The sequence below is a fragment of the Lagenorhynchus albirostris genome, chromosome 2 (genome assembly GCF_949774975.1).
Source record: "Lagenorhynchus albirostris chromosome 2, mLagAlb1.1, whole genome shotgun sequence".
NCBI lineage: Eukaryota > Metazoa > Chordata > Mammalia > Artiodactyla > Delphinidae > Lagenorhynchus > Lagenorhynchus albirostris.
In genome coordinates this window covers 83,488,282-83,513,976 of record NC_083096.1, presented here as the reverse complement: position 1 = coordinate 83,513,976, position 25,695 = coordinate 83,488,282, and the positions used below count along the sequence as shown (strand labels likewise).

At 47.5% G+C, this 25,695-nt stretch overlaps 1 protein-coding gene across 2 annotated transcripts in view; it reads left to right on the top strand.

Moving 5' to 3' along the window:
* The first annotated feature begins 1,152 nt into the window (after positions 1-1,152).
* The window catches only part of PTGFRN (prostaglandin F2 receptor inhibitor), an 86,056-nt gene continuing 61,513 nt past the window's right edge, over positions 1,153-25,695 (top strand). For both annotated transcript variants that reach the window (XR_009538815.1, XM_060139243.1), the window contains exon 1: positions 1,153-1,486. Coding sequence is in view for 1 of the 2 variants with exons in the window: in XM_060139243.1 (XP_059995226.1) it covers positions 1,438-1,486 (49 nt within the window). In the remaining variant the exon portion in view is untranslated. The remainder of the gene's footprint in view (positions 1,487-25,695) is intronic.

Genomic DNA, 25,695 nt, shown 5'->3' with positions numbered 1-25,695 from the left:
TATATTAATGAAAGGCTGTGGTATTGGGGGGCGGGGGCACCAGTTCTGCTCCCTGTATGTTTGAATTATCCTTGTGAAGTTTTAAACAATGAACACTAATTTTTTTCCCCCAATACTGGGCCTTTTGTATTCAAATCAAAAGCACAAAGCCCCATTATGGGGGGAAAAAAGAATCTTTATTGGCAAACAGTTGTGTCCACTTAAAGCAATAAATAAAAAGTCTAAAGAGTACATTCCATATGAAGTACTGTAGCTATTAATACACTTGGGTTCCCAGGGTCTGCCCCCCTCCCCCCATGGGTCTATTTGTGGGGAGTGTTAATCAGTGCCATAGGCACCCCTGAGAAGGAAGGAGGTGGGTGAGGAGAGGCGAGGCAGGCCCACCCAGCCTCAGGGCAGTGAGCAGAGCCTGTGAGATCTGGGTTCCGGTCTCGGCACTTCGATGTGAATCCCAGGGCAAGGCACCAAACAATACGGCCTCTGCAACTTGGAGGCGAGAATCCGCAGCCTTTAAAGTCCTTTCCTCTCTGGACTTCCCTGGTGGCACAGGGGTTAAGACTCCGATGCAGGGGACCCAGGTTCAGTCCCTGGTGAGGGAACTAGATCCCACATGCATGCCTCAACTAAGAAGCCTGCCTGCTGCAACTAAGACCTGGTGCAACCAAATAAATAACTAAAATAAATAAAGAAATATTTAAAAACAAAGAAAGTCCTTACATCTCTTTCAGTCATATCTGAATAATATTTAGCCAGGTCCAAGCGGCTGGTTGGTGGGGTGCCTAGTTCAGGACAAGTGGGTGAAGGTGCGGGGAGTTAGCTGAGGGAATTGGAGCCCCGCGTGGGTGACTCCAGAGTGGTGGAACGCGGGGTGGCTCGGAATGGAGCTCAAGCGATGGGATTTCCAGATGAGTCTTTCTAAGGCCAACTTTTAAAGGTCGGAGGAAAGTTTGCCGCGGGGCGGGGGCCCCGAGGGGGGAGCTGGGTGGGCTTCGACGTCTCCTCCCCTTTAAGCGGGTGGCCCCGGCCCTGCCTCTGTTACCTGGAGCGGGGAGGGGCTTGGGAAAGTTTGTGTTTGTTGCTGGCAAAGCGCCGGATGGGAGGCGCGGGCGGGCGAGCGCTGCGGTTCCTCCCTCCTGCTTTCGGGAAGCGGTCGGGGCTACACGCTCGGCTCGGCGGGGCGGCCCTGGCGCCCGGCTCCCGGTGCCCGGCCGGCTGGAGGAGGAGGGCGGAGGAGGGCGGAGGCGGGCGGGCGGGAGCGGAGCGAGGGGCGCACGTCGGCCCCAGCGCTGGGATTTCTCGGCTTGCGAGGAGAGCGGAGCAGGCGCGCGGCCCAGGCGGAGGAGCGCTGACTCTGGAGCAGCCGGAGCTGGAGGAGGAGGAGGAGGAGAGGCGGCGGGAAAGGAGGAGGAGGGGGAGAGTCGCTCCCGCCCGGCGAGCATGGGGCGCCTGGCGCCGAGGCCTCTGCTGCTGGCGCTCCTGTCGCTGGGTGAGTGCGCGCGGGGCCCGGCGGGGCGCGGGGGGCTCGGCCAGGCGCGGGGGGACCGGTGGGGCGCGGCTGCCGCGCGCGGCCTGGGGCGCCGACGGTGCCGGGGCCACTCCCGGGAGAGCGGGCCGGGATCCGCGGGCGCGAATCGCGCGGGGTGCGAGTCGCCGTGCTCCAGGCCGAGCCTCGCCCGCACATGTGCGGGGGGGAGTGGCCCCAGGCCGGCTTCCCCGGGCCCTCCCTACCTGTTAGCCGCCCGCGGCCGGCTCACCTTGAACTCCCGGCCCGGAAGGTGCCTGCGGTCCCGGCCCGCGTCCCCGGCTCGGGAGCGGAAATCCGCGGCTTTGATCTGCCCCGCCATGGCCGAGACCGGCCGAACCGCACTCCACACACACTCCCCCGCGCCGGGCTGCCTTTCCAGGGAAGCGAGAGGATCCGCCAACTTCCTTCTGCGAAGGTCACCGGGTGGCCCCGAGCGCTACAGTAAAAATCGGTGCGCGGGTCCCTCTGTCATGTTAGTTGTGGCTAGCTCTTCTGCCTCAGTCTTCTCCTTCAGCTCCTCTGAAGCTGCCTCGCTGCATATTTGCACACAAAGACCTGGGAACCTTGGCTTCTTCAACTTTTCCTACCTGTTACTTTTTCTCCCTTACTGTCCCCTGTTTTCCACCCTCTCTCAACCTTGGTGCCTCTAGATTATTTGGCCCAGCGCCCTCCCCCAACCCAAGGAATCTTTGGTGTGATTTTTTTTTTCCCCTCTCCATCTTCCATTCACCCATACACACAGACACCATCTTCACATCGTGTAATATGGTTATATTAATATAACCAAGTAGTTATCAGCCACAGAAATAATCTGCTGATTAAGTGCCCACCATGGATCAGGAAGGCTGACTCTTAAAAGCTTTGCTATTCCTGAAGCCCTTTGGTCAGTGTCAACCAGAACAGAAGGAATTCTGTGACCTGACCAGGGGTTCTCTTCCACACCGCTAGAGAAGGCAGAGCTGAATCTTTTATAAAGCACATGGTGTGTGGTGTCTGTCTCAGCTGCACCCAGGGTAAATGACTTCTCTGCACTTACGGTCAGAGGGTCCCAGTGGAGACCTTCCACAGCCACTCCCGTCCAGCTGGCACCAGGCTCCACACTGTCCCAACTCCCATGACTCCTGCTGCTGGGGGGGGGCAGGCTTTCTAGCTGCTACTGTGTTTTTTTCCTTCATGTCTGAGGGGTTTTCTGGAACTCCGTCCCTAAAAGAGCTCACCCAGCCACATTGCTTTAGCTGCAACCAGGTGCAGAAAGCTTCCAGATCTTTCACCTAATTTTGTAGCATCTCTTCTGTGGTCTGTGGTCCTAGTGCTTTTATTCTCTTCCTTTCACTCTGGGACCCTTGTAAGTTTTCCGTTGGTTGCACACTGCTGGTGGTAGTCCACACCCATTACATAATTGGCTGATGTGTCTGGGTCAAGCAGGGCCACGGCTACTGGTTACACAGATCGTGCACTGAGCGCACAACTCTAGGAGCTGCTGTTCGCTTCGTCCTCTGTGTGAATGGCCCTCCCCAAAGTTGTGCAGTTCACAGCCCCTGTACTAGTTAAGAGGGTGAGGCCAGGTAGAAATTTGAAAAGAATGTCCGTGAGTAACTATGGTGAGGGAGGAAAAGGGAGAGGGGGCAAAGAGAGACCAGCAAAAGCAAAAATAGAAGTGGGGAAAGTACAGCTTGGGGAAGTCTCGGAGGTATTCCAGTATATCCTGCCCTGGCTGGACATCTCATGTCAGCTACACACAGGCAGTGTGTGTGGTGTCACCAGCCAATGCCTTGTCCCCTAACAGTCCCTGAACTTCATGTTCACCTGATAGCTTGCTGTACCGAATCTCACTTGGTGTGGCTTCCGTGTGACCTCCGGGAGGCCCTCCCTGTGGTACCACTACTCTAGCACTGTACTGATTCCTGAAACCCAATGTGTTGATATGCTAGATCATCTTTGCTCTTGTATTGCAACCCGGGCATAATCTTGCTGTCACTCTCTTTGACCTCTACGTTCACACTGTCGCCCAACTCTGTTCCTTTTCCCATAGTGCAGACTCGAGCGTCTTCCCTGTCCTTCCTGTATCTAAAGTTACTGTCCTAGCTCGGGTTCTGACAGCTCCCCACACAGATCTGACGTCTGTACCTGTTTGACTTTTTCCTCCAGCCTCCCTTCTAAGTTCATCGTTTTCCCGAAGGATCGTTTCTGGAGGTCCCACCTTAGCTCATGAGTCCCTTATGATTTCCTTCTGAGGATGTTCTGCCCCTTGTATTCTCTCCCCTCTAGTCTTCTGTCTGATTCAGATGCTTCATTCTAAGGAACCTGTTTGCTATCCTTTACATAGAATGTATGTGAATCTTCTGGCCTTTCCATTTCCCATGACCTGGGAGTGCCTCTTACCTGTGTATTTCCTTTTCCCCCTAAAACTACTTCCTCCATAAAGCTTCCCTAAATGAGTGTACCTATCACAGTCACAACAGAACCCACTCAGCTTCATAAAGCAGGTTTTCACTTCCATTGCCCATGTCTGACTCGTCTCATCCATCCATTTAATACAGCATTTCTTGAATGCCCAGTGTGTCTGTAAGAGTGTCCCAGACGAATGATCAAGACACAGTGTCTCACTGAGTGGTCAGTGGGGGTGGGCAGACAGTTAATAGAGAAGCCAACTACAAGCCGGAATGAAATACCTGACATAGAACCAAGCGCTGGTAGGAAGCAAGGAACAGCAGGATTAATTTTGACTTGGGGTCAGGGTTGACTTTGCTGAAGAGATGACATTTGAGCTGAGCCTTGAGGATAATTAGTATTTTGAAAGAAAGGATGGAAGAGCCTTCCAGGCTCTGGGGAAAGGCATCCAGTGTGGATGAGTGAAAGTGCCTGGTTCATTCAAAAAGGGCATGTAAGTTCCATGTAAGTGAAGGTGGGAGGAGGGATACTAGGAGGGCAAACTGGAAAAGTGGGTCTGGGATGGATTCTGAAGGCTATTCTTGCAATGCTGAAGTCTTCACTATGTGGGTGGGCTTGTTGGCCTGTGGGTGCTGCCACACGGCCTGTGCTTCTCCCATCAGAGCACTTCTTTATCTCACTGTATGTGATTATCTGTTCCTGGTCTAAATCCTCACCCTGATTATATCCCATGGGGCAGGGACCAGGTTGGTATTGTTCACTATAGTATTCCTCTTACTAATCGAGTGCCTGGCACAGAGCAGGTGTTTCATAAATATTGGCTGACTGAATGAATGCACGTGTATATCATTTTTCTGTGGGTCATGGGTTGCCATTGAAAATTTGCAGTGTGAGATTGATACAACGTGGTGATGTGTTTGAGGAGGCCAGTCCTAGCGTGGAGCATGAATTAGAGAGGAAGGTATGAAGATTGTGGAGGGGGATGAAGGTACTCTCTCTCTCTTTTTTTTAATAAAAATTTATTTATTTATTTGGCTGTGCCGGGTCTTAGTTGCGGCATGTGGGATCTTTGTTGCAGCATGCAGGGTCTTTAGTTGCGGCATGTGGGATCTAGTTCCCTGACCAGGGATCGAACCCGGGCCCCCTGTATTGGGAGCGTGGAGTCTTAACCACTGGACCACCAGGGAAGTCACTAAGATACTCTCTTAATGTGTGTCTTTTAAAAAAAAACTTGCAAATCCATCGAAGTAGTTTTTAAACAACAAAAACATTACATCTATGTTTTAAAATCCAAATAACATAGAAGGGTAATGTATTATTGTATTGGGTAGGCTAAATTGCTCTAACAAATGGAATCAAAGAACAGTGGTTCAAACAATGGAAGTGTCTTTCCTAACTCTTCTTGGGGATGTTTCGGATGAAATGGTTGGGTCTGATCACTGTTGCACACAGGCATTCTGGCTCCCAGGCTGATGGGCAGTTCTGCTGTCTTCAGCCCCTAGTTTCTTTTTTTTTCCCCTTAAATTTATTTATTTATTTATTTATTTATTTATTTATTTATTTATGTATGGCTGTGTTGGGTCTTCGATTCTGTGCGAGGGCTTTCTCCAGTTGTGGCTCACGGGCCCAGTTGCTCCGTGGCATGTGGGATCTTCCCAGACCAGGGCTCGAACCCGTGTCCCCTGCATTGGCAGGCAGATTCTCAACCACTGCGCCACCAGGGAAGCCCCAGCCCCTAGTTTCTAAGATCACTTGGGTTGTCACCATCGCCCTTCCAGCCCTGTAAAGGGGAAAGAGCATGTAGTCTTCCTGGGCTAAGCCCGGCAGTGGCCCCCATCACTTCTGCACACATTCCATGGCAGAGGATTTAGTCCAGGCCACACTAACTGCAAGGGAAGCCGGGAAATGCAGAGGAATGTGGGAGCCGTGTGCTGGCTACTGTAGAAGAAGAGAAGAACAGATTTGGGGGACAGCTTGCCGTCTCGGTGTCACTTATAAAGGATATAAGGTAAAAGGATGAATGTGCCCACCCTCCCACTGCCCAGGCACAGCCACTCATATATAAGGTACATGTGTCCGTATACTGATATTTTGTTTGGTCTTTTCTCATAGCCTCTACACAGGGCTCTGCACCTAACAGGCACAGAGTAATAATAGCTGCTATTTATAGTGTGCATACCAAGCGTCAGGCTCTTACGGACATTTTCTTATTGAATTCTCACGGCAACATTTTGAGAAAGGTACTGCTATTTTCTCCATATTACAGATGAGGAAACCGACACCCAGAAAAGTTAAATAACTTGTCCAGAATCATACAGCTACTCCATGGCTGAGCCAGAATTTGATCACAGGACCCAAATTTGGTCTCAACTAAGGAAAGATTGACCGATGTTCACCATAGTCTTATTTTGTGTATCACTCAAGATGAGTTTAGACGAAAAAGTATAATACTGGTTTGAAAGCAAAAGTGCGGTTAAAAGGAGGAAGGTCTGGGGCGAGTGCAGCCCAGGCACGATTCCGGAAGGGAGGGGCAGTGCCAGGATGCACCTCATAGATGTGACAGCTCTGCAACCCCTAAGGTGTCACCACCCCTGCTCTGAGGAAAGGGACCAAATTGCAGCTTCCTCCAGAAAGCGCTGGAGGAGAAAGGCTGGCAGGAGGAACCCCAGTCAATCCATCCAGCGCAACCGTCTTTGAAGTGCTGTGGACTTCAGAGAGTGCTCCGCTCTCATTTTAGCCTTGTTAACAGAATTCCTGTATCTGCCAAGCTGATTAATGCCTGCCCCGGCTGTAATTATTCTTATTAGCCTGCTGAATAGGAACTCTAGTTGTCAGTGATCATTCCTTACAAGGTAGTCGTGCTAGGCGGCATTTATATGTCTATTTTGTTTCTGTGCCGAGCCGCTGAGCTGATTTCTACCCCATAGGTTGAACGTACATTTCCATACTAGTGCAGTGTCTGGCAGTTAAATAAGGTGTGTGCTTGTCTGTCAGCGTGTCTGCGTCTCACTTTATCGAATGAAGTTGGGGGGAGCTGTCAGGGCAGTTCATAGCTATTCTGTTTAATTGCCTTGGTTTCTTAAAGGCAGGGTAGCAAGGCCCTTTGACCCTTCGCTTTGGGAAAATAACTTGAACCGGCAAAAATTCTCTGTAGTTTATCTTCTGGAAAAGGCAAAGTACTGCTGTTGGCACAGTCAGTGCTTTTGAGATCTTGGAATATTTTCCTCCACACCAACTGTAGTCTTTGCGAAGCAACAGAATTAGACCCAGTAGTTAACACTGTCGTGGACCAGCAATGCTATTTCCAGGAGACTAGAGATGCTGGCGCTGTGGGCACATTTGTGTTCTTCAAAGGCTGATTTCTCCACAACACTCCCTATGTGTTTGTGCAGGATTATGCAGTCACTAAGCAGCCCGATTCAAGTTTAAGTATGATGTTTGGGGACCTTAATTGCATCCTGCTTTGCACCTTTATAACTGCCGAATGTGAAAGCATTTGCATCCCTCAGGGTATTTCAGGGGAATGGGGAAACAGCGTTTGGCCACTGTCTCACTGTCTAGGATAAATTTGGCTTAGAACTGTGGAGAACAGAATTGAGCGTAAGGGTTCAAGGCACATTTCAGGATGGGTGCTACCTTGGAATGCTACTGAAATAGAGGCAGTAATGCAGAGAGATGGGTCACTTCTCAGACCTTAAAAGTGACATCAAGCCAAGAACATACTAATAATCTTGTTACTTCCTTGTTCTTACTTAGGGCTGGACTGGGCTAGAACCTCCCAGCTTGTGAGCCATGGTAAGGGACCCACATGGGGTTCAGGTGGGTTGTAGGTGTGTCAGAGTTAATTATTGGGTCTCATTCTGTTGCTTCACAAAGACTACAGTTGGTGTGGAGGAAAATATTCCAAGATCTCAAAAGCACTGACTGGGACAACTGACACCCTCAGACCCTGGAGCCCACAGGTCAGAGCAGCCTTGAAACCTGAAGCCCTGTCTACCCTGAGAGCCATACAGCTAGTCCCATTTCCTACGTGTGCTGTGATGGGCTGGAAATCGACAGTTCTGTCTCTCACTTGGGGAACCACAGCCCCTGAACCCCAGCCTGGCCTTAGGATGGGCAGTTTGAAGATGGAAGATGAGAAGCTCAGTGACGTGGCGAGTAGCTCATCTATTTATTCAGCAAATATTGAGAGAGTGCCTGCAGCTCTAGGCCAAGCATTGTTCTGAGTCCTGGGAATTCTGCAGCGAACAGAGCCAACTCAGATCTGCCCTCCAGCGGTGGGACGGGATGCACTAGATGTGTGGTGGATGGTATCCCCGGAAGGTGCGGCACCACCTGGATGATGGAGGCGAGGGTCAAGAGCAAGTTCATGGGAATGCCTGTAGTTGGGGGACAGGAAATGGGAGAGTTCTAGAAGGAGTAGTCACAGGGATGGCAGAAGGACCAGGAGATCACTCTATCAGAAGCCAAGCAGAGATGGATGTAGGTAGATTTGTTAAAGACGGAATAGTCAAATGCTGCACGAAAACCAGAGAGAGAAAGAGAAGCCTTGGATTTGGAGGCTGTGGAGAGGATGGAAGGGAGAGGTGGAGGGGGATAGGGCAGGAGCTGTGTGCTGTAGGACATGTGGTTTCTGCAGTGCTCTCAGCCTTTTTAGCCCTGCGAATGGCCACAGAATCCCCGGACATATCAGCTGGAGGTCATCTATATGTTCCCTTTCATTCTCTGTATAAATTTTTGAAAGTTTCCCCCATGTTCCTCTGGGTGTCCTCGTCCACGTTGATTGGTGGAATTAACCTTCTCTCTGACAGCTGCACTGAGGCCTTCAGCTGTCAGTTGGAATCTCCAGCACGGGGACTCCGGGGCAGTTTTATCACCCATCTTTCTCCCATCTTCATCAGCTAAGATTTCAGTAGTTTATATTTCAAATAAACCATGACCTGTGTGTTTCTAAATTGTTTCTGTTCTTTAAAATCACATATGGAGAGAAAAAATAGGGCTCAGGCTTGGGAATCAGCCCTCCATTTGAGTCCTACCCTTCAGCACTGTGAAACTGGACAGGTTTCTTAACCTCCTGGAACCTTATTTTCTGCACACGTAAAAAGGGACTGTTACTTCTCTTGCAGGTTTGTCATGAAGATTAAAAATAATGTGTCTAGGAAAATGCGCACATTAAACTTCACGTATGTAAATCCCTCGAACTTTCCTACTCAGAGTGGGGTCTGGGGACTAACATCGTTGGCAGCACCTGGGAAAAATCTCAGGGCCCAGTCCAGTCTTCTGAATCAGAGTCTGTGGTTTAACCATATCCCCAGGGGATTCGAGTGCTAAATTTTGAGAAACGCTTGTCTGGTAGAGTGCTTCTTCAAACACATGGGTTATGTGGTGGCCTGGGCTTCCTTGGTGAATTTTGAGGCAAAGGCCATGTTCAGAGCGTCAGAACTAGAGGAGAGTGGGACGGGCTGGGCTCTGTGGGAATGTGGTAGGCGGTCAGTTAGCCATGAAGGGTGGGGCTAGCTTAGGTCTGTAGTGGAGGTACTCGGCCCGGTTTCATGACTTTCTTCCACCAGGTTCAGCATCCAGGGAACAAGGCAGGGACATGGTGTGATCTTGCCATGAGAGGAGGGGTGCGGGAATCTGTAGAAAGCTCTGACAGCATCATGGAGACAGTTGGCCAAGGAGTCCAGGTGGGACAGGCAGCTGAGAGGCTGGAAGGCCTGGTGAGTCGCAGAAGGTTTGAGGGCCTGGAGGACAGGATGAGGGTAAAAAAGCAGATTCAGAGGCACAAGGGAGTGGGTGGGCCAGAAAGGTAGGAGGTGAGGGTCAAAAGAGGTAACTTCTGAGTCCAGGGTCTTGGAAGTGCCTATCCGAGGGGTAGTAGGCTGGGTGAGTAGTAGCCAAAGTTTTCACCTCTCATGTCATTTTGGCCAATTTAACATCTGACTGGGTCTGGCCGAAGGGATTAGGAGACTAAGCAGTGACGTTTTAGAAGCATTAGTCCCAGGTGTTGTAGGGAAAAGGTCTTAACCTGTGACTAGGATGAAAGGGAGTTGGGAGCAGGTAGGCCGGGGAGGAGCCAACATGAGGATTATTTCCTCCTTAAGAAATTCCTTCCTGGGACTTTCTGGTGGCACAGTGGTTAAGAACCCACCTGCCAATGCAGGGGACACGGATTTGATCCCTGGTCTGGGAAGATCCCACATGCTGCAGAGCAACTAAGCCCGTGCGCCACAGCTACTGAGCCTGAGCTCTAGAGCCCGCGAGCCACAACTACTCAGCCCGTGTGCCACAACTGCTGAAGCCCTCGCACCTAGAGCCTGTGCTTCGCAACAAGAGAAGCCACGGCAATGAGAAGCCCGGGCACGGCAATGAGAAGCCCGGGCACCGCAATGAAGGGTAGACCCCACTTGCTGCAGCTAGAGAAAGCCTGCACACAGCAATGAAGACCCAACGCAGCCAAAAATAAATAAATTAATAAATTAAAAAAAAATTCCTTCCTATCTTTTATATAACACTTATTTTGTGCCAGGCCCTGCATTTTCTATATATTAACTCATTTAGTAGGCTTCATAACCCCATGAGGTAGGTACTGTTAGGACCTCCATTTGATAGAAGAGAAAACTGAGTCATAGAGAGGTGAAGTAACTTGTTCAAAGTCACACAAGTGGTCCAGCTGCTTGGGTTCAAGCCCAGATGGCCTGGTTGCAGAGTCTGGGCTCATAACCACAATACACTAGACTGCTCTCTGTCTTAGTACAGATATTCAAATACATGTTGGAAAACATAGAAAGGGATTGATACAGTTAGTTAAGATGTGATAACATTTGTGTCCTTGTCTTTTAAAACAGGAGGCTGGGATTCTGACCCTTGATCTTCCACTCACTAGTTTTGTGACCTTGAACAAGTTGCTGAATAGCTCTTAGCCTCTGTAAGGTAAGGGGCTGGGCTAGCTGATCCCAAGGCCCCCTTCCATCTCCAGAATTCTTTGAGTTCATGCTGATCCCTGCTGTGGTCCAGATGGGCCGCTTGGTCCAGCCCTGGCTCCTCGCCCATCTTGCCCAGCACTCCTGTGTGCAGCCTGCACCTTTTGTCTCATCTGCCTGGCACCTCTCTGCAACGGGGCTTTGGTGCCTCTGAGGGCTCTGGGAGCTGTTTGCTGTTCTGTCACTGCAGCAGCAACTACTTCCTCCTCCTAGCCCATCCCGTGTGGTGAAACTGGCATCCTTCCTCACAGTGCTCTAGGTTACCGAGGTATCCCCACCACTAACTGCATTTTTTGATGGACCTCTGGGAAAAAAAATCACAAAAACAGTAAAACCAATAAAGCGTTTCTAGATGGCAGACTGTTCCTTATTACTGATTTTTTTTTTTTAAGTAAGTTTCGTTGAGGATATCAGCCACAAGTAAGGTGCGGTTGAGTAATCCAGTTTCAGCCCTCAGCAATGTGACTTGTGTTTTCTTCCCCATTCAGCTCTCACGTCGAACCAGTAGACAGTTATGCACCATGGTTCTCCTTTTCCTGACACCCCAAACCACAGCGAGAAGAGACACGGACACCTTTCTCTGGGTCCAAACGTTGACACCACTTTGGATTTTCCACCTTCCTGTAGAGTAGGAGAGTTGAAATTCCGACATTGCCCATCAGTAGCCTTAATCGGCTAAGCGATGTGTTCTAGCATTTGGGGACTTCCTTCCTTTTCATTCTCTTAGCCCGAAAGGGGAGGGCGCAAGTGATGTTGGATACATTCACAGTGAAAAGGAAACATTCTGGAACACCTCCGTGCTGTTGGTTGTGTGTTATGAGCTCAGTCCTTACTGCATGCCGGCTGCTGCCCAGCCCTCTGGCTACTTTGAGGTGCACGTGTGGATGCTGGTTTTGACCCATGTCTTGGACGTGGGTCTTCTGGGGGCTCATCGAGAACACTCTGGGAGTGAATTCTTCACTGCATTTGAGGTGGCTTGCTGTCATATGCTGTTCTGGGGGCAAAGGGGTGGATAGTGCTTTATAAATGCACTGCCCCTCTAGGATGTCCTCAGAACAGAATGTTGGCTGATCTGGTGTCTGTCCAGTGTGCTGCTATCGGCTTATGCTGCAGTGAGGAGTTTAAAAAAAGCAAAACCAAACCACTTTTGGCGCAGCTGTTCATGTTTTCCATTTTCTGAAGGCTGGCACATCCATATATTTTCTTATTTATTAGAAGGCATTATAGTCCATCATCTTTGATTGGGAAATCCATACAGTATGTTCCAAGTTAAGACCATAGTACCGTGGCAGGCACTCGGTCACGCCGGTCGAGGTGAACACAGTTGCGAATAAATACACTGTGCCCAACTATTGATATATGACGTTCCTGCTTTTCCTTGTGGCCTTATTTTTTAGTACTTCAGCAGCATTTAGAGACCCTTTACCATGTTTCTGACACTGTGAAAGAGGACAAAGGCATTAGGAAATGGAGTCCAAAAGGGAAACCGAACCAGTTACAACTGAACAGCAGGATGGGTTGTTGGTGCTTTTTTAAACATCTGAGTGGATGCATTATGGGATAGCTGTGCGTATGGAGCTGTCAGAATCATAGGGATGAAACAGGCCGGGAGCTGCTTTATCGTAAGGCTCCGTGGAGCACGTGGGTCTGGAAGGCGGTGTGAGCCAAGAGTAGGAAAAGCGTTTCAGGTAGGAAAATGGCCGGCACCGTTTCTCAGAGGCGGGCGTGAATCAGCGTGCGCGGGATGGTGTTCCATTTGGGGATTCGCTGACTGAAGCTGGAACAGTAAGAGAGACCTCAGGGAGTGTGGGTATCAAACTCTGGGTCAGGGAGGTTGGAAGAACGGGATCAGAATCACCCTGAAAGTTGTCAGCAGCATTGCCGGCACCCACAGAGAAGCTAAGAACCCACACGCGTGAGGCTGGCGAGGTCTGCTGGGGCCCGCAGGAAGCTAGCCTGCTAAATTAAGGTGGTAAGTCGGGCCATAACCCTATTGTTGGTGGTTTCTTAAGAGGAAAATGGCTCACAAAACCATTGCTGATGTTCCCCTTAGGTAGTTTATCAGAGCATCTCTTCAAAAGACCGTCACCAAATAAGAGACGCATAAGTTTTAGAGGAAGGATGGGGAATTTCTTCTGTGGAAACAAGGTTTATGCAATCATGTGGTCTGTTCATCAGAGTCCCACTTTAATAACAGTTTATTCTGCAAACAAGTTTTTTCCGAACATCAATATGAGTCCCAGAAAGCTTAGTGTTGAACCCAGCTTGTAAGTAACTGGGGACAGTGCTTCTGTTACCACAGCTCGGGGGTGTCACAGAGGCAGCAAGGTGGTATATACTGCCCGGTGGTACCCCCCTGTACAGGCCTAACAGGAGTTATCCCACAGCAAGGTATGTTTGGTCCTACGGAAATGGCAATGGTAAAGCAAGCTCTGTGTTCTCTCCAGTGCGTTCATTGACACCATTTGGACCTCAGGGTAAAGAAGCCCATAATTAAGTTTCGATGACTCCGCTTGAAGTCTTCCCAAGCAACCGTCACTCTATGCCCTTAGAAACAACTATGTCATCTGCGTACACGTTGCCCCTCTTGTGTTTATAGATTGTCTTGGAGTTACTTTTATTTTTGATTCTTTGGAGCCCAGTTCAAGCCTCACTTCCCGGGAGAGGTGAGCACGCATTCTGACCCGGGGGGAGGCTGCCTGTAAGGTAAGCACACAGCTGTGTCCATTCCTTTGTCCTGGGCTCTCGCTGGACCCATTCTTTCAGAGCATGGCCATCGATTTATAATGCTCTGTTTACTAGGTTGAGCGTCTGTCTCACCCCAGACTGTAATCACCATGAAAGCAGGGCCAGGTCTGCTTTTGTTTACCCGAGTGTCTTAGGACTTTGAGTTATTGAATGATTAAATGATGTGTTTAGAAAACACTTGTATATCTCTTGTGTACATGCATAATGTATATGACATATACAACGCTTGTATGAAATACATATATAAAGTCTGTACTGTGGGCCTTAAGTCATAAAGGGGACAGAGGTTATCTGTGTGTCCTCACTGTCTTTCGTTTGTGTGCGTACTATCTTTTTCTGTTACTACCGTAGTATTTCCGAAGTGATTGCAGGTGCCTTCATTTCTAAGACAGGTTGGTGGGATGGGGTAGGGAAGGAGAAATGGAGTCCACACGTGAAAAGGCAGGGATGAGAAAGTCCTCATTCTTCCTCATGTGATTTTCTCCATTTTCTCCTTAGTAGCTCGTGTGGAAGACAAACGACTCATGCTTCTCACTGTTCTCTCTCTACCCCCTCCACCCCTTCCTCCCTTTGTGGGGTTGTCACAGCCTCTCCCATCCCCGACTGGCATCTGCTCCTTCCTGGGCTTTGTGTCAGTGGCTCACAGCGTGGGGAAGCGTACTTCTTCGGTTCCAGTGCAGGCTTCACGTGCCTGGTGGCTGGGTTCTTGCCATCGCTGTTCTCATAAGTGGCCAGCTCTGGCCACGTCTGCGGGAAGGGGCAGGGGGCTGCTGCCTGCAGCATGTGCCTTGTCTCACTGTTGGCCTGGGTCGTAACTACTCCTTATTAACTACCCTGTGCCAGGCTTTAGTCTCGAGCTCCGGGCATATGAGGACATAGTCACAGACCCGACTCCTGTAGCTGCCAGTCTCTATGTGGAGGCATGACATATACCCAGGAAAAGAGGTGGCCTCGAAGAAGTGTCTAAGGGGAATCCCCTGGCGGTCCAGCTTCCACTGCAGGGGGCACAGGTGCGATCCCTGGTCGGGGAACTAAGATAATGCAGACTGCGCAGCACAGCCAAAAAAACCAAAAAAACCCAGAAGTGTCTAAGGATTGGTAGAAAAAAAGTGCTGAAACTTTAATGAAAAGGGAGAGCATTCTGGGCTAGTTTAGACAGAGGTGCTCTTGCAGAAAAGGTGGGACAGCTGACACAATTCTCCATACCTGTTTGTATCACTACTTGTATCCTCTCTACCTGTATATGCATTTTTTTAGGCTTTAGTGCTATGTCTGGATTGGGAAACCTTTGTAAGGACCCAAAGAACCCAAGTTGTTGGCTTCTCTAGCCCCAAAGGGTGATAATAAAACGGATGTGGCAGAATGTGGGGTTTGGAGTATTGAGATGTTATCACTTCCTGGGGTGCTGAGAACTGGTCTCTTGGTTGATGATGCTGTGCGTTAGGGTTGCTCAAACCATATGCTTTTCACTTCCTGTGATGAGCTTATCGAAGAGCTTTTTTGAAAATTCATCAGTGAGGGGCAGTTCCTGATACAAATGAGATTTAAGTAACTCCCGTTAACCCACTTAGATGATGGTCCAAAGATTAGTTCTGGCTCGAAAATTCCAGTTTGCAGAAGTTCATTGAGATAGGAGTGATCCCAGCCATTGCATCTGCAAGCACGTTGCTGGGCTAGGAATGTGGTGATGAGCAGCGAGCCCTCTGCCCCGCCATGGAGCTCGCAGTCCCGCGAGGGCGGCGGACAAGCAAATGAGCCTGGGATGGTCACGGTGTCCATGCCGAGTCGACCCTCAGTAGGCACATTCTGAACTCTGCTTGGGGCTGGGGGCGGATCAGGAAAGGTTTCCACAAGATGGCCTTCATTAAGTCTGAGCCGTCAGTAGGCTTTGTCTGGTAGAGAAAGCACGGGTTATTTGTTTCAGGCAGAGGGAAGAGCGTGAGTAAATACACCTGTTTACAAAAGCTTGCGTGTGAAGAAAACTTTCTGGTGGCTGGAATGGAGGGTTAAGTCGTAGGGGCTTCAGAGGAAAAGGGTTGAGGCTGGAGAGAGAGTCGTAAGATTGTGAAGAGCCTGGAATGTCACCTAAAGGAGTTTAAGCCTGATGTCCTGAGTGAATGTCTATTTTTTCTGGTTCTGCCTTCCCTAAGTCCCTCATGTCATTTATTAACTTAATATTTTTAAAGATTCTCATTGTTGGAGGACTCATCTCCTCCCAGCTTTTCTTTTCTTTCTTTTTTTTTTTTTGCGGTACGCGGGCCTCTCACTGTTGTGGCCTCTCCCGTTGCAGAGCACAGGCTCCGGACGCACAGGGTCAGCGGCCATGGCTCACGGGCCCAGCCGCTCCGCAGCATGTGGGATCTTCCCGGACCGGGGCACGAACCTGTGTCCCCTGCATCGGCAGGCGGACTCTCAACCACTGCGCCACCAGGGAAGCCCTCTTTTTTCTTTTTCTATTGGAGTATAGTTAATTTACAGTGTTGCGTTAGTTTCTGGTGTACAGAAAAGTGATTCAGTTATACATATATAACTTTTTCACATTCTTTATTATAAGTTATTACAAGATATTGACTATAGTTCCCTGTGCTCTACAGTAGGACTCGGTTGTTTATCTGTTTTATATGTAGTAGTTTGTATCTGCTAATCTCAGACTCCTAATTTATCCCTCCCCCCACTTTTCTATGAGGCTGCCACACTGTTCCATCGTCCTTAACTTTGACACTGGCTAGGTGTCGGCTCATCGACTCACCTGATGATGTGGTTCTGCACCCAGTATGTGTGCTGTAAAGAGCTGCTGAGTGAAGGAATGAAATACTGGATCAGTGGAGTCAAGGGTCTGTTCCTTGAAGGGCATGTGAACTCAGAGTCTTTTTTTGTTCAAGTCAAACTACCAAACTGTACTCCTCACTGGGCCTCACTGGGGAAGCTGGCATAGACCTCTGTACCACCCATGGCATCTGGCAGTGTGTCTGTAAATATCAAGGGCAGGCTTAAGGCCTTGTTGGGGAGAAAGGATGGACAAGGCAAAGGAAGAGCAGAAAATGGGCATAGAAAACAGTAAAATTGGGGGAAAGAGGACAAAGTTCCTCAAGGGAAGGAGTCGGGGAGAATTTTACTAACAGCTCAGGTGCGTTCATGCCCAGATGCAAGTTTAAACTCATGTGAAGCTCCCATTCTCCTTCACCTAGACTGAAAGGAGGACCAGGTGTTCACACAGAACTTGGCAGACTCTGCTGGCCTGTTCAAACATGGGGAGGATTGAAAATGGCTGAGTAGTGAGGGGGGCTAGGCAGCGCTGGGGCCTCTAGCAGCTGTTAATTTTATAGAACACTCTAAAATAATCCTTGTGGCTAGATCTTGCCTCCGCTTTTTCTGTCTCTGATCCTTGGACAGAGAATTGTTTGAATCATTTCGTGTTCTGTTGAGTTATTTTGGTTACCCACCGGTACAGATTGGCACGAAGTGGCTTTTGCATCTTTGTGTTGTTCTTTGGTCACCTGACTTCTCGGAACCTCAGTTTCCTTATTTAATCCTCTCAAGGTTGAGTATTAAATCATGTGAACAGGATTTGAAAACGCTAAAGCCATGCTGTAAATGTAAGGTGGGTTTTGTCAGTTACGGAGTCCTCGAGGGCGAAGCTCTCTGCTCCGTACTTGGCTTATGTATCAGTGTTCCGTCAGAGGAGCAGCGCCACTGTGAATATTATGGAATAAGCCATTTAGTAGAGGAATTAGACTACACAATTTTGGGAGGAGCTGGGGAAGTGAAGGTCTGGGAAGGGATCAAGGAAAAGCCACTAGTCGTCCCTCCGAAGCACTAGTGGGGGTGGACAGGCTGTTTCTGGCAGAGGAATCGAGAAGCCAGGCAGAGTGGGACTGCGAGTGGGGCACACGGGACTGGGAGGGGGGGTCTGGCATAAGAGCCTGTGTAAGGGTAGTTGCCTATTTATAGCTACCACCTATGAGTTTGCAATCAAGCATCTGGTGGTCTTGGATCCGAGTTGGTCAGTAAAGATAGCATTTGGGAAGAAACCCAGAGCAGAAAGAAGAGCTAGAACAAACTGGAGCCCACCAACACCTGTGCATCTGTCTCTTGCTGCCTTGAACCCTGACGACCACCAGAGCATAATGGCTGTTGCTTCCTTTCCACCTCCCAAATCTCACACACACTTACGTCTCTTTTGTCCAACTCTCACCCAGAACTGCACAGGGAGAAGGTTTCCAGGGAGTGTAGTTCCAACTTAGCCATGTTGACTCAATACAAACCTGCACGATTTCATAATGTGGAATTAAGGATTTGGCATGACTGGCCTCCTGGGATCTCTCAAAGGCCATGGAACTGGAGCAACATCCTGGTTAGGTGATCTAGTGCTTCAGTGGTAAGAAGTTCACTTAGTTAATGATCCAGTCTTTAAGAAGTGAGTTGCAGCTGTGTTCCTCAGTTGCATCTCCTGTCTTCCTTGCCTTTCCTGTCTGTAGTGCCAGAGGGCGTGGTTATCTCAGCAGCAAAAGCTAAGGAAAGTTGCATTGACTGAAGAGCCTGTCAGTTCCCATGGAGCGCGAAGCCTTCTATCACCAAGGTCCTGTTTGACCTGGGGAAACAGATGCTTACTCTCCCTCCTCTCCTGGTATGAAGGCTAAAAGAAGATTTGCAGATATGAATGACTGCAGACCAGAGCCAGAAACTGTCGTGTAAATGTTAAGTGAGAGCAAGGTTTAGATCTCTGTACCTCCCTTCTTCACCCCCATGGTCTGTTAGTCATATTGTCCCTTCCTTGTGTTTCTGCAGCCAGCTCAGGTCAGCAAGGACTCAGGAAGTGCCTTCTATGGTCATCTTAGCTCCTGAGAAAATAACACACTTCGTGAGATTTAATTGCCACACCTGGACCATGTCATCACTCTGAATTCTTTCACCTTTTTTTAAAAAATTTTTTTATTATTATTTTTTAATATTTATTTATTTATATTTTTAAATTTTTTTACTTTTTAAAATTTTTTTTAATTTTTTTATTTACTTTATTTTTACTTTTTTATTTTTTTAATTTTTAAAAATATTTTTAAAATTTAAAAAATTTTTTATCGGGCTTCCCTGGTGGCGCAGTGGTTGAGAGTCCGCCTGCCGATGCAGGGGACACAGGTTCGTGCCCCGGTCTGGGAAGATCCCACATGCCGCGGAGCGGCTGGGCCCGTGAGCCGTGGCCGCTGACCCTGTGCGTCCGGAGCCTGTGCTCCGCAACGGGAGAGGCCACAACAGTGAGAGGCCCGCATACCGCAAAAAAAAAAAAAAAAAAAAATTTTTATCACCTTTTGATTGTCAACTCTGATATTTCCCTGTGTGACCACAAGTGCTTTGCCTTCCTCCTTTCAGATTCCCTCGTATGTGTTGAACCTATTCTTCATCCTCACTGTGATCCCCCTGACCTTTTTTCCGAAGCCGCTTTCACTTCCTGGGCTCTCATCCTGGTGGTCAGCATGCCAGCAGTGAGCTTGTTAAGGACCCTCTGCCACATTTCTTTGCCAGTCCTCATATTGTAGTTGAGTAACCCACACCAACCGTAGTCTCTAAGTCTGAGCTTTATCATCTTGCTGGGGAAAATCCTACAACCTGCCCACCTGAGTTTCCTACCAGTTAGGGTGTCTTTACTGCCTCAGTGAACCTTGTGTTAGTTTTGTGATGGTTTTCCACTATATTCCTTCTAATTCTCATTCTAAACCTTGTCCACAATCTCCAGGATCTAAACCCCTCTCTGCTACTTCACTGAGACACTGGAGACCAACCTAAGGTTCCTCAAGCTTTTTGCCTCAAAACCTTGCTATAGTTTTACCCATCCTTTTCTCCTAAATTCTGAAAAAGGTAAGGGCTCCACCTTTGGCTCTTTTTTCCTTTGTATGTATACACTCTGTCCCTATGTGATCCCATGCCACTTGTGGCTTTGAATACCATTTATGTGCTGATGACTCCCCAGTGAATGTCTCTGCTTGGACCTCCCCCCTGAGCGCCAGACACATAAATTTACTGCCTACTCCACTGTACCCCCACTCACATGTCCAGCAGGCGTCTCAGACTTCAAAGGGCTGGAAGAAAACTCTAGCCTTGCCTGATAGAAATTCCTTCCTGTCCGTTACGTTCCCCTCTCAGTTAGTGGCTTCACTATGCACCCAGGTGCTCAAGCCAGAGCCTGTATCATACCAGTTCCTGTGTTCCTCACTTTCCACATTCAAAATGGCAGTGTGTCTTTTCATTTTATATCCAAAATATATCCTGCATCTGACTACTCCTGAGAATCACCACCACTACAAGCTGAGGCCAAACGTCCATCATCTTTTGCTTGGTCTGCCGTAACTTCTTCCATTCTGGTGTCCTTGCTTCCAAATTGGTCCCACAGTAATCCATCTTTCACACAGCAACCAGTGGGCTTTCTACAATAAAGCAGGCTCTATCATTCCCTAGTTTTATGTGCTTCCTATTTCAACCAGAGTCCAAGGCCTCTGCCCCCTCGTTCATTATAATCCAGTCACACTGATCTCTTCTTCTATCCCTTGAACACCAGGCTTGCTCCATCTTAGTGCTTTTATGTTTGCGGGTCTCTCTGCCTGGAGCAGTCTTACCCCAGAGTTCTACCCCTGCCTCATTCTCATTCTGGTCTGAACTCATAGGTGACCTGCTCAGAGGGGCCTTTCCTGACCACACTGGCTAAAAGCAGCCCTCCCCCATCCCCAGTCACCAGCACGTTGGCCTATTTTATCTTGATAGCATTTATCAGCGCTCTGGGCTTGTTTCCCCACTCTCCCTTTAACTGGAACACAAGCTTCTTTTGAGCAGGGACTCTTGGCCGAATGTCCACAGTGCCTAGAAGGTGCTGAGAGGACCAACTGGCTGACTTTCCAGGATAAACTGCCCACTTGTGCCCTTCATCTCCTCTTGCCTGCTTTGGGGTCTTTTCACGGTTGTATGCTCTCTTACTTACATCTTGATTATTCCTTTCTCCTGACTGTTACCCTCCAAGTCCCATACCACATTACTGCAAATGCGCTTCTGTGGAGGTTACCAGTGGTTGCGTGGTCATCAGTGCAGAAGTCTTTTCACAGCACCTGTCTGCCTTGACTTTTCTGCAGGTTTGACATGGTTGCTCATTTTTTCCAAACTGAAGCATAATAGGATTCTACTCTAGATATTGTGCAGGATGCAGATAGTATAGGAACCAGGTCTTGCCTTAGGAGCTCGCAGCCTCCCAGGAGCAAGTAGATGGGTATGTCCTTAAGTAAAACAGTAGATATCACTCCAGCCTTTCCTTCTTGGGATTCTTGCATCCCTTGGCTGCTAGGACGTAAGCCGTTTCTGGTTTTCTTCCTAACTGGCTACTATTCCTTTTTGCCTTTTTTCTTCTGCTTGTGTCTTAAATAATAGGAGCTCACTGTGATTTTGTCCCTTTCCCTCTTCTCTGTACTCTGTCCCCCGGTGACCCCATGGACCTCCACATCTCCCATATCTTCACCAGATCTCCTCTCCAAGCATGTGACTCCACATTTATCTGGGGCTCAGATAGCTTTGGACTGGGGGGTTTCCATGCCTGGCGGACCTTTCAACTTGTCTGAATCTCACTGACTACTTTTCTCCTCTGTGTTTCCTTGGCAGCGCTCAGCTTCCCTTGGCATGTCTCTCATCTCGGGTCTATCAATGGATTCTTCTTCCAGCATGGCTCTTAGAACTGCTGCCTTTCCGTTCCTGCCCTTGCTCTTTTTTTTCTTTTTTTTCCCGTACGTGGGCCTCTTACTGTTGCGGCCTCTCCCGTTGCAGAGCACAAGCTCCGGACGCGCAGGCTCAGCGGCCATGGCTCACGGGCCCAGCCGCTCCGAGGCATGTGGGATCTTCCCGGACCGGGGCATGAACCCGTGTCCCCTGCATCGGCAGGCGGACTCTCAACCACTGCGCCACCAGGCACTCCCTGCCCTTGCTCTTCTTTTGATTCTTGTACCAACCTTTCCCCCAACCCCCGGCCCCATCATCTCATAGAGGGCTCCCGACTGACCACGCGTGTGTGTGTCCACTCCAGCCTGCTCTTAACTGCACTGCTCTGCTCGCCCTACTCTTCACCACTCCCCACATGTCCCCGCCTAGGCCTTTGCTTATGCTCCTCCCTTTAACTCTGATCATCTTCCTCCGCAGTGTCCCCTGCCAAAACCCTACTCCCCAGCCATTTTTCAAAGGCCCGATTTAAATGTTGATACTGCATGAAGCTTTTCACTAATCCCTTTGGAGGGACGCACCCTCACTTTCTGAGGAACCCCACAGCACTTGCTAGTACCTCTTTTTGGCTACTATATATCGTTCCTCCTGTTAGAGTTTTCACGTGCCCCTTATGACTCAACATACCGTAAGTCCCTTAAAAGAAGGTCCAAGGCTGATTTACCTTCCTCTCTCACATATCATCCAGCACGAGGGCTTCTTACTCAGTAGTTGTTTGTTAAATGAGTCATACTGCATTTGTCTAGTTTATCTCTCTGAGGTCTTAGCTGAACCTTTTTTTAAAAAATGATTCTAAGGCCCGCTCTAGTAGAACCTTATTGGCGTTTGGATGGGATTTTGAAGTACTGCCATATGTGACTTCATTACACATTCTCTGCTGGCTGTAACTTGTTTAATGTGTACATTGCTGCATTTTCATCACTTAGGGACTGTCTAGATGAAAGCCGGCATGATCCCTTCCTGCCAGACCTCTCAGCGGCAGTCCAGCAGAGACAAAGGTTTTGCATTCGTTAAGTCAGATACTGCAATAAAGGCTCTGTGAGAGTTTACAGGTTTAACCTTCTTGTGTATTCACTTCTAAATCACGTGTGGACTGGGAACTTCGTATAGAAATCCATAGGCCCCTGGTCTCTCTTAAAGGCCTTGTAAGGACTGGAGAAGGGGGATTTAGCTGTCATTTTACAAGGCAGAGTGAAATACCACAAGCTCTTCGGTTTTGGTATTTCCGTTCTGCCTGTTCTACTGGATTCAGTAACTTACAATACTTATCTTACAAATGGCTCCGTTTGTAAAATCAGATTGTTTGCTTCTAGGCAGCTCGGTGAGGTGATAAAATTGGAGCAATAATAGGAACAATTGCAAAAATCCTTTGCAGATCTGCTGTACTCTACAGGCCTTGATTTAGAATAATATTGATGATAACCCAGGAAATAAAATCTATTTCCCATGGATCTCATAAGGGGGTGGAAGAGGGTGGATAAATACAGTTTCATCTTCATTAGCTTGTCTCTCTTAATGATTCCTCATGGTTGCCAATAGTGCTTGTTGAAATAAACATTGCAGGAATAATTGCACTGAAAAACTTGCCCGACTTTTCTTGCCTATCTCCATCTATTCTACATGATGGAAGAAAGTTGAAGGCATTTAATTATTTTCTGGAGGACTTCAGAGGTAGGCAAATAGGAATCTGGAAACAATTACCTCTTGCATGTTAATTCTGCACCGCTGAAAAGTCAGAGAGGTGGGCTTCCAAAAGTCCTTCCCGTATGTTTTTAGAATGAAGTTCTCTTCACCTTTTTTGAACATGAAAGTGTGAGACATAGAGTTAGTATCACTTAAAATAATGAAGGCAGTCTATCAGAAAAAAATTTTTGAAGAAACTGGAAGTTATTTTTAACAATCCCGTTTCTCTAAAAACGGGATTTCTCTCCTCTAGTTCATGCCAAGAATATATATTTCTTCCCTTAGTAACTCATTTTGGTTACTTTGTTACCTATCTGGTTCACATTGCCCGTGGAGAATTGGAAGTATTTTATAGGGAATTTCAAGCCGTTGCTTCTTCCTACTCAGAGCAAAGACAAAATCAACAGAATATGGTAGTATCAACAATGCAGTTGAAGACAAAACCAGCCCAGCCCATCTTTGCCTTGACAGTGCAGTGCATGGGCCAGATAAACCTGGGTTGAGTCCCTCACTTCATAGCTGTTATGACCTTCAGCAAGTTATTTAACTTCTCTGAGTCTCAGTTTCCTTGGTTCTGTGATAGGGGTGGTCTGGCATATAAGAGAGATGCAGTACGTTATTATTTCTCCTCTTACTCTATCCTAGCGTTGTGGAGAGAAATTTGATGATGAATCAAAGTGAACACATTACAAAGTAAATACTTGAGAAAAGCTTATATGATTTCAGCTGAAATTACAGATTCTTTGATTAATCAAGTATTTTTTATTATCCCCCTCTCATTAGTTTGTTATCCACTCTTTCATTTTTATGGTTATTCTAGAGCTTAGAACATACATTGTCGACTTATTAGTGTCTACTGATGGTCCTTTTATCAAATGCAAGACCTTAGAAAACATTTAGGCTCCAGTTATTTCACTCTTTCCCTTGCTTTTTGTGCTGTTGTTGTCATATGTTTTAATTATGCATATATTTTAAATTCCAGAAGACATTACTAATATTGTATTACATAGTCACCATTCAGTAGATTTACCCACACAGTTACCCTTTCTGTTGCTCTTTATGCCTCCCTACATTTCCATGATTCCATCTGGGGTCATCTTCCTCCTATTTGAAGAACTCCCTTTAGTATATCATTTTGGTATTTCGTTAGCTTTCTTTTTATTAATTCTCTTTCCCTGATTGAGAGTTGATTGAAAGCATATTGATTTTGCCTTCCTTTGTTAACAATATCTTTTCTGTGTAGAATTCTCTGTTGGTAGTTACTTTCTTCCATCGCTTTAAAGATGTCATTCCAGGGACTTCACTGGTGGTGCAGTGGTTAAGACTCCCCGCTCCCAGTGCGGGGGGGCCCGGGTTTGATCCCTGGTCAGGGAACTAGATCCCACGTGCATGCCGCAACTAAGAGTTCGCATGCCACAACTAAGGAGCCTGCATGCCTCAACTGAGGAGCCCACATGCTGCAACTAAGACCCAGTACAACCAAGTAAATAAATATATAAAATAAATATTAAAAAAAAAAAGATGTCATTCCATTGTCTTAAGAGCATTGTGTCTATTGAAAGTCATGTATCATTGAATTCTTGCTCCCTTCCGTGCCTTTAGCAGTTTTACAATGATGCACCTAGGTGTGGTTTTCTTTGTATTTGTGCTGCTTTAGATATATAGTACTTCTTGAATCTGTGGCATGATGTCTTTTGTCGGTTTAAGAAATACCTTAACCATTATTTCTTCAGAAATTAATTCTAATTCTATCATATTCCTTCTCATCCTGGGACTCTGTTACACGTGTTTGACCTTTTTATCGTCTCTCATGTGTCTCTTAGACTCTTTTCTGCATTTTTCATCTTTTTTACACCCTGTGCTTCAGTTTGGATATCTTATACTGACTAATGTTGCACCTAATCTGATATCAAACCCATTTATTGAGTTCTTAATTTTAGATTTTTTTTTTTAGTTCTAGGATTTTAATCTGATTATTTTAATAAAGTTAAGAAGTGAAATCCTGTTGTCTGTTTCTTTAATAAATTAATCATAGTTATTTTAAAGTCCACGTCTGATAACACCAATATCTGGATCCCTGTGCATCTGTTTCTATTGTCTGGTTTGTGGTCTTTTGTTTTCAGTCGTTTGGTGCTGTTGTACGGAATGTCTGGTAGGTTTTGATTGAATATTGAAAAATTGTAGCGGCTCTGTGTGATGTTATCTTCTTCACAAGAAGATTTACGTTTTATTTTTTTATTTTTCTTTCTAGCAGGCTAATACAGTAAGAGAAGCTCACTGTAATCCAGTGAGGAATTGAGATGTTTTGAGACAAGATTTCAGTATTCTTGAGAGCTGGTTGTTTGTTCAGCTTTGCTCTTACTCCAAAGGCATAGCCCTTTCCAGGGCTGTAATTCAGTCTGGGGTGTTTACTATTGTCCACCATCTTTTGTAAACTCGGAATTCCAATTTTTGTTTCCCCAGTACTGTGAGATGGTCGAAAAATTTGCTTAGCCTCTTAATATTTATTTTCTGTTTAACTTCTCGGACACTTACCAATCTTCCTCCACCAACTCCCCCCACCTCAGCCTATGACTTTCTTTTTGTGTTTGTTTGCTTGTTTTAGACTATGACTTTCTT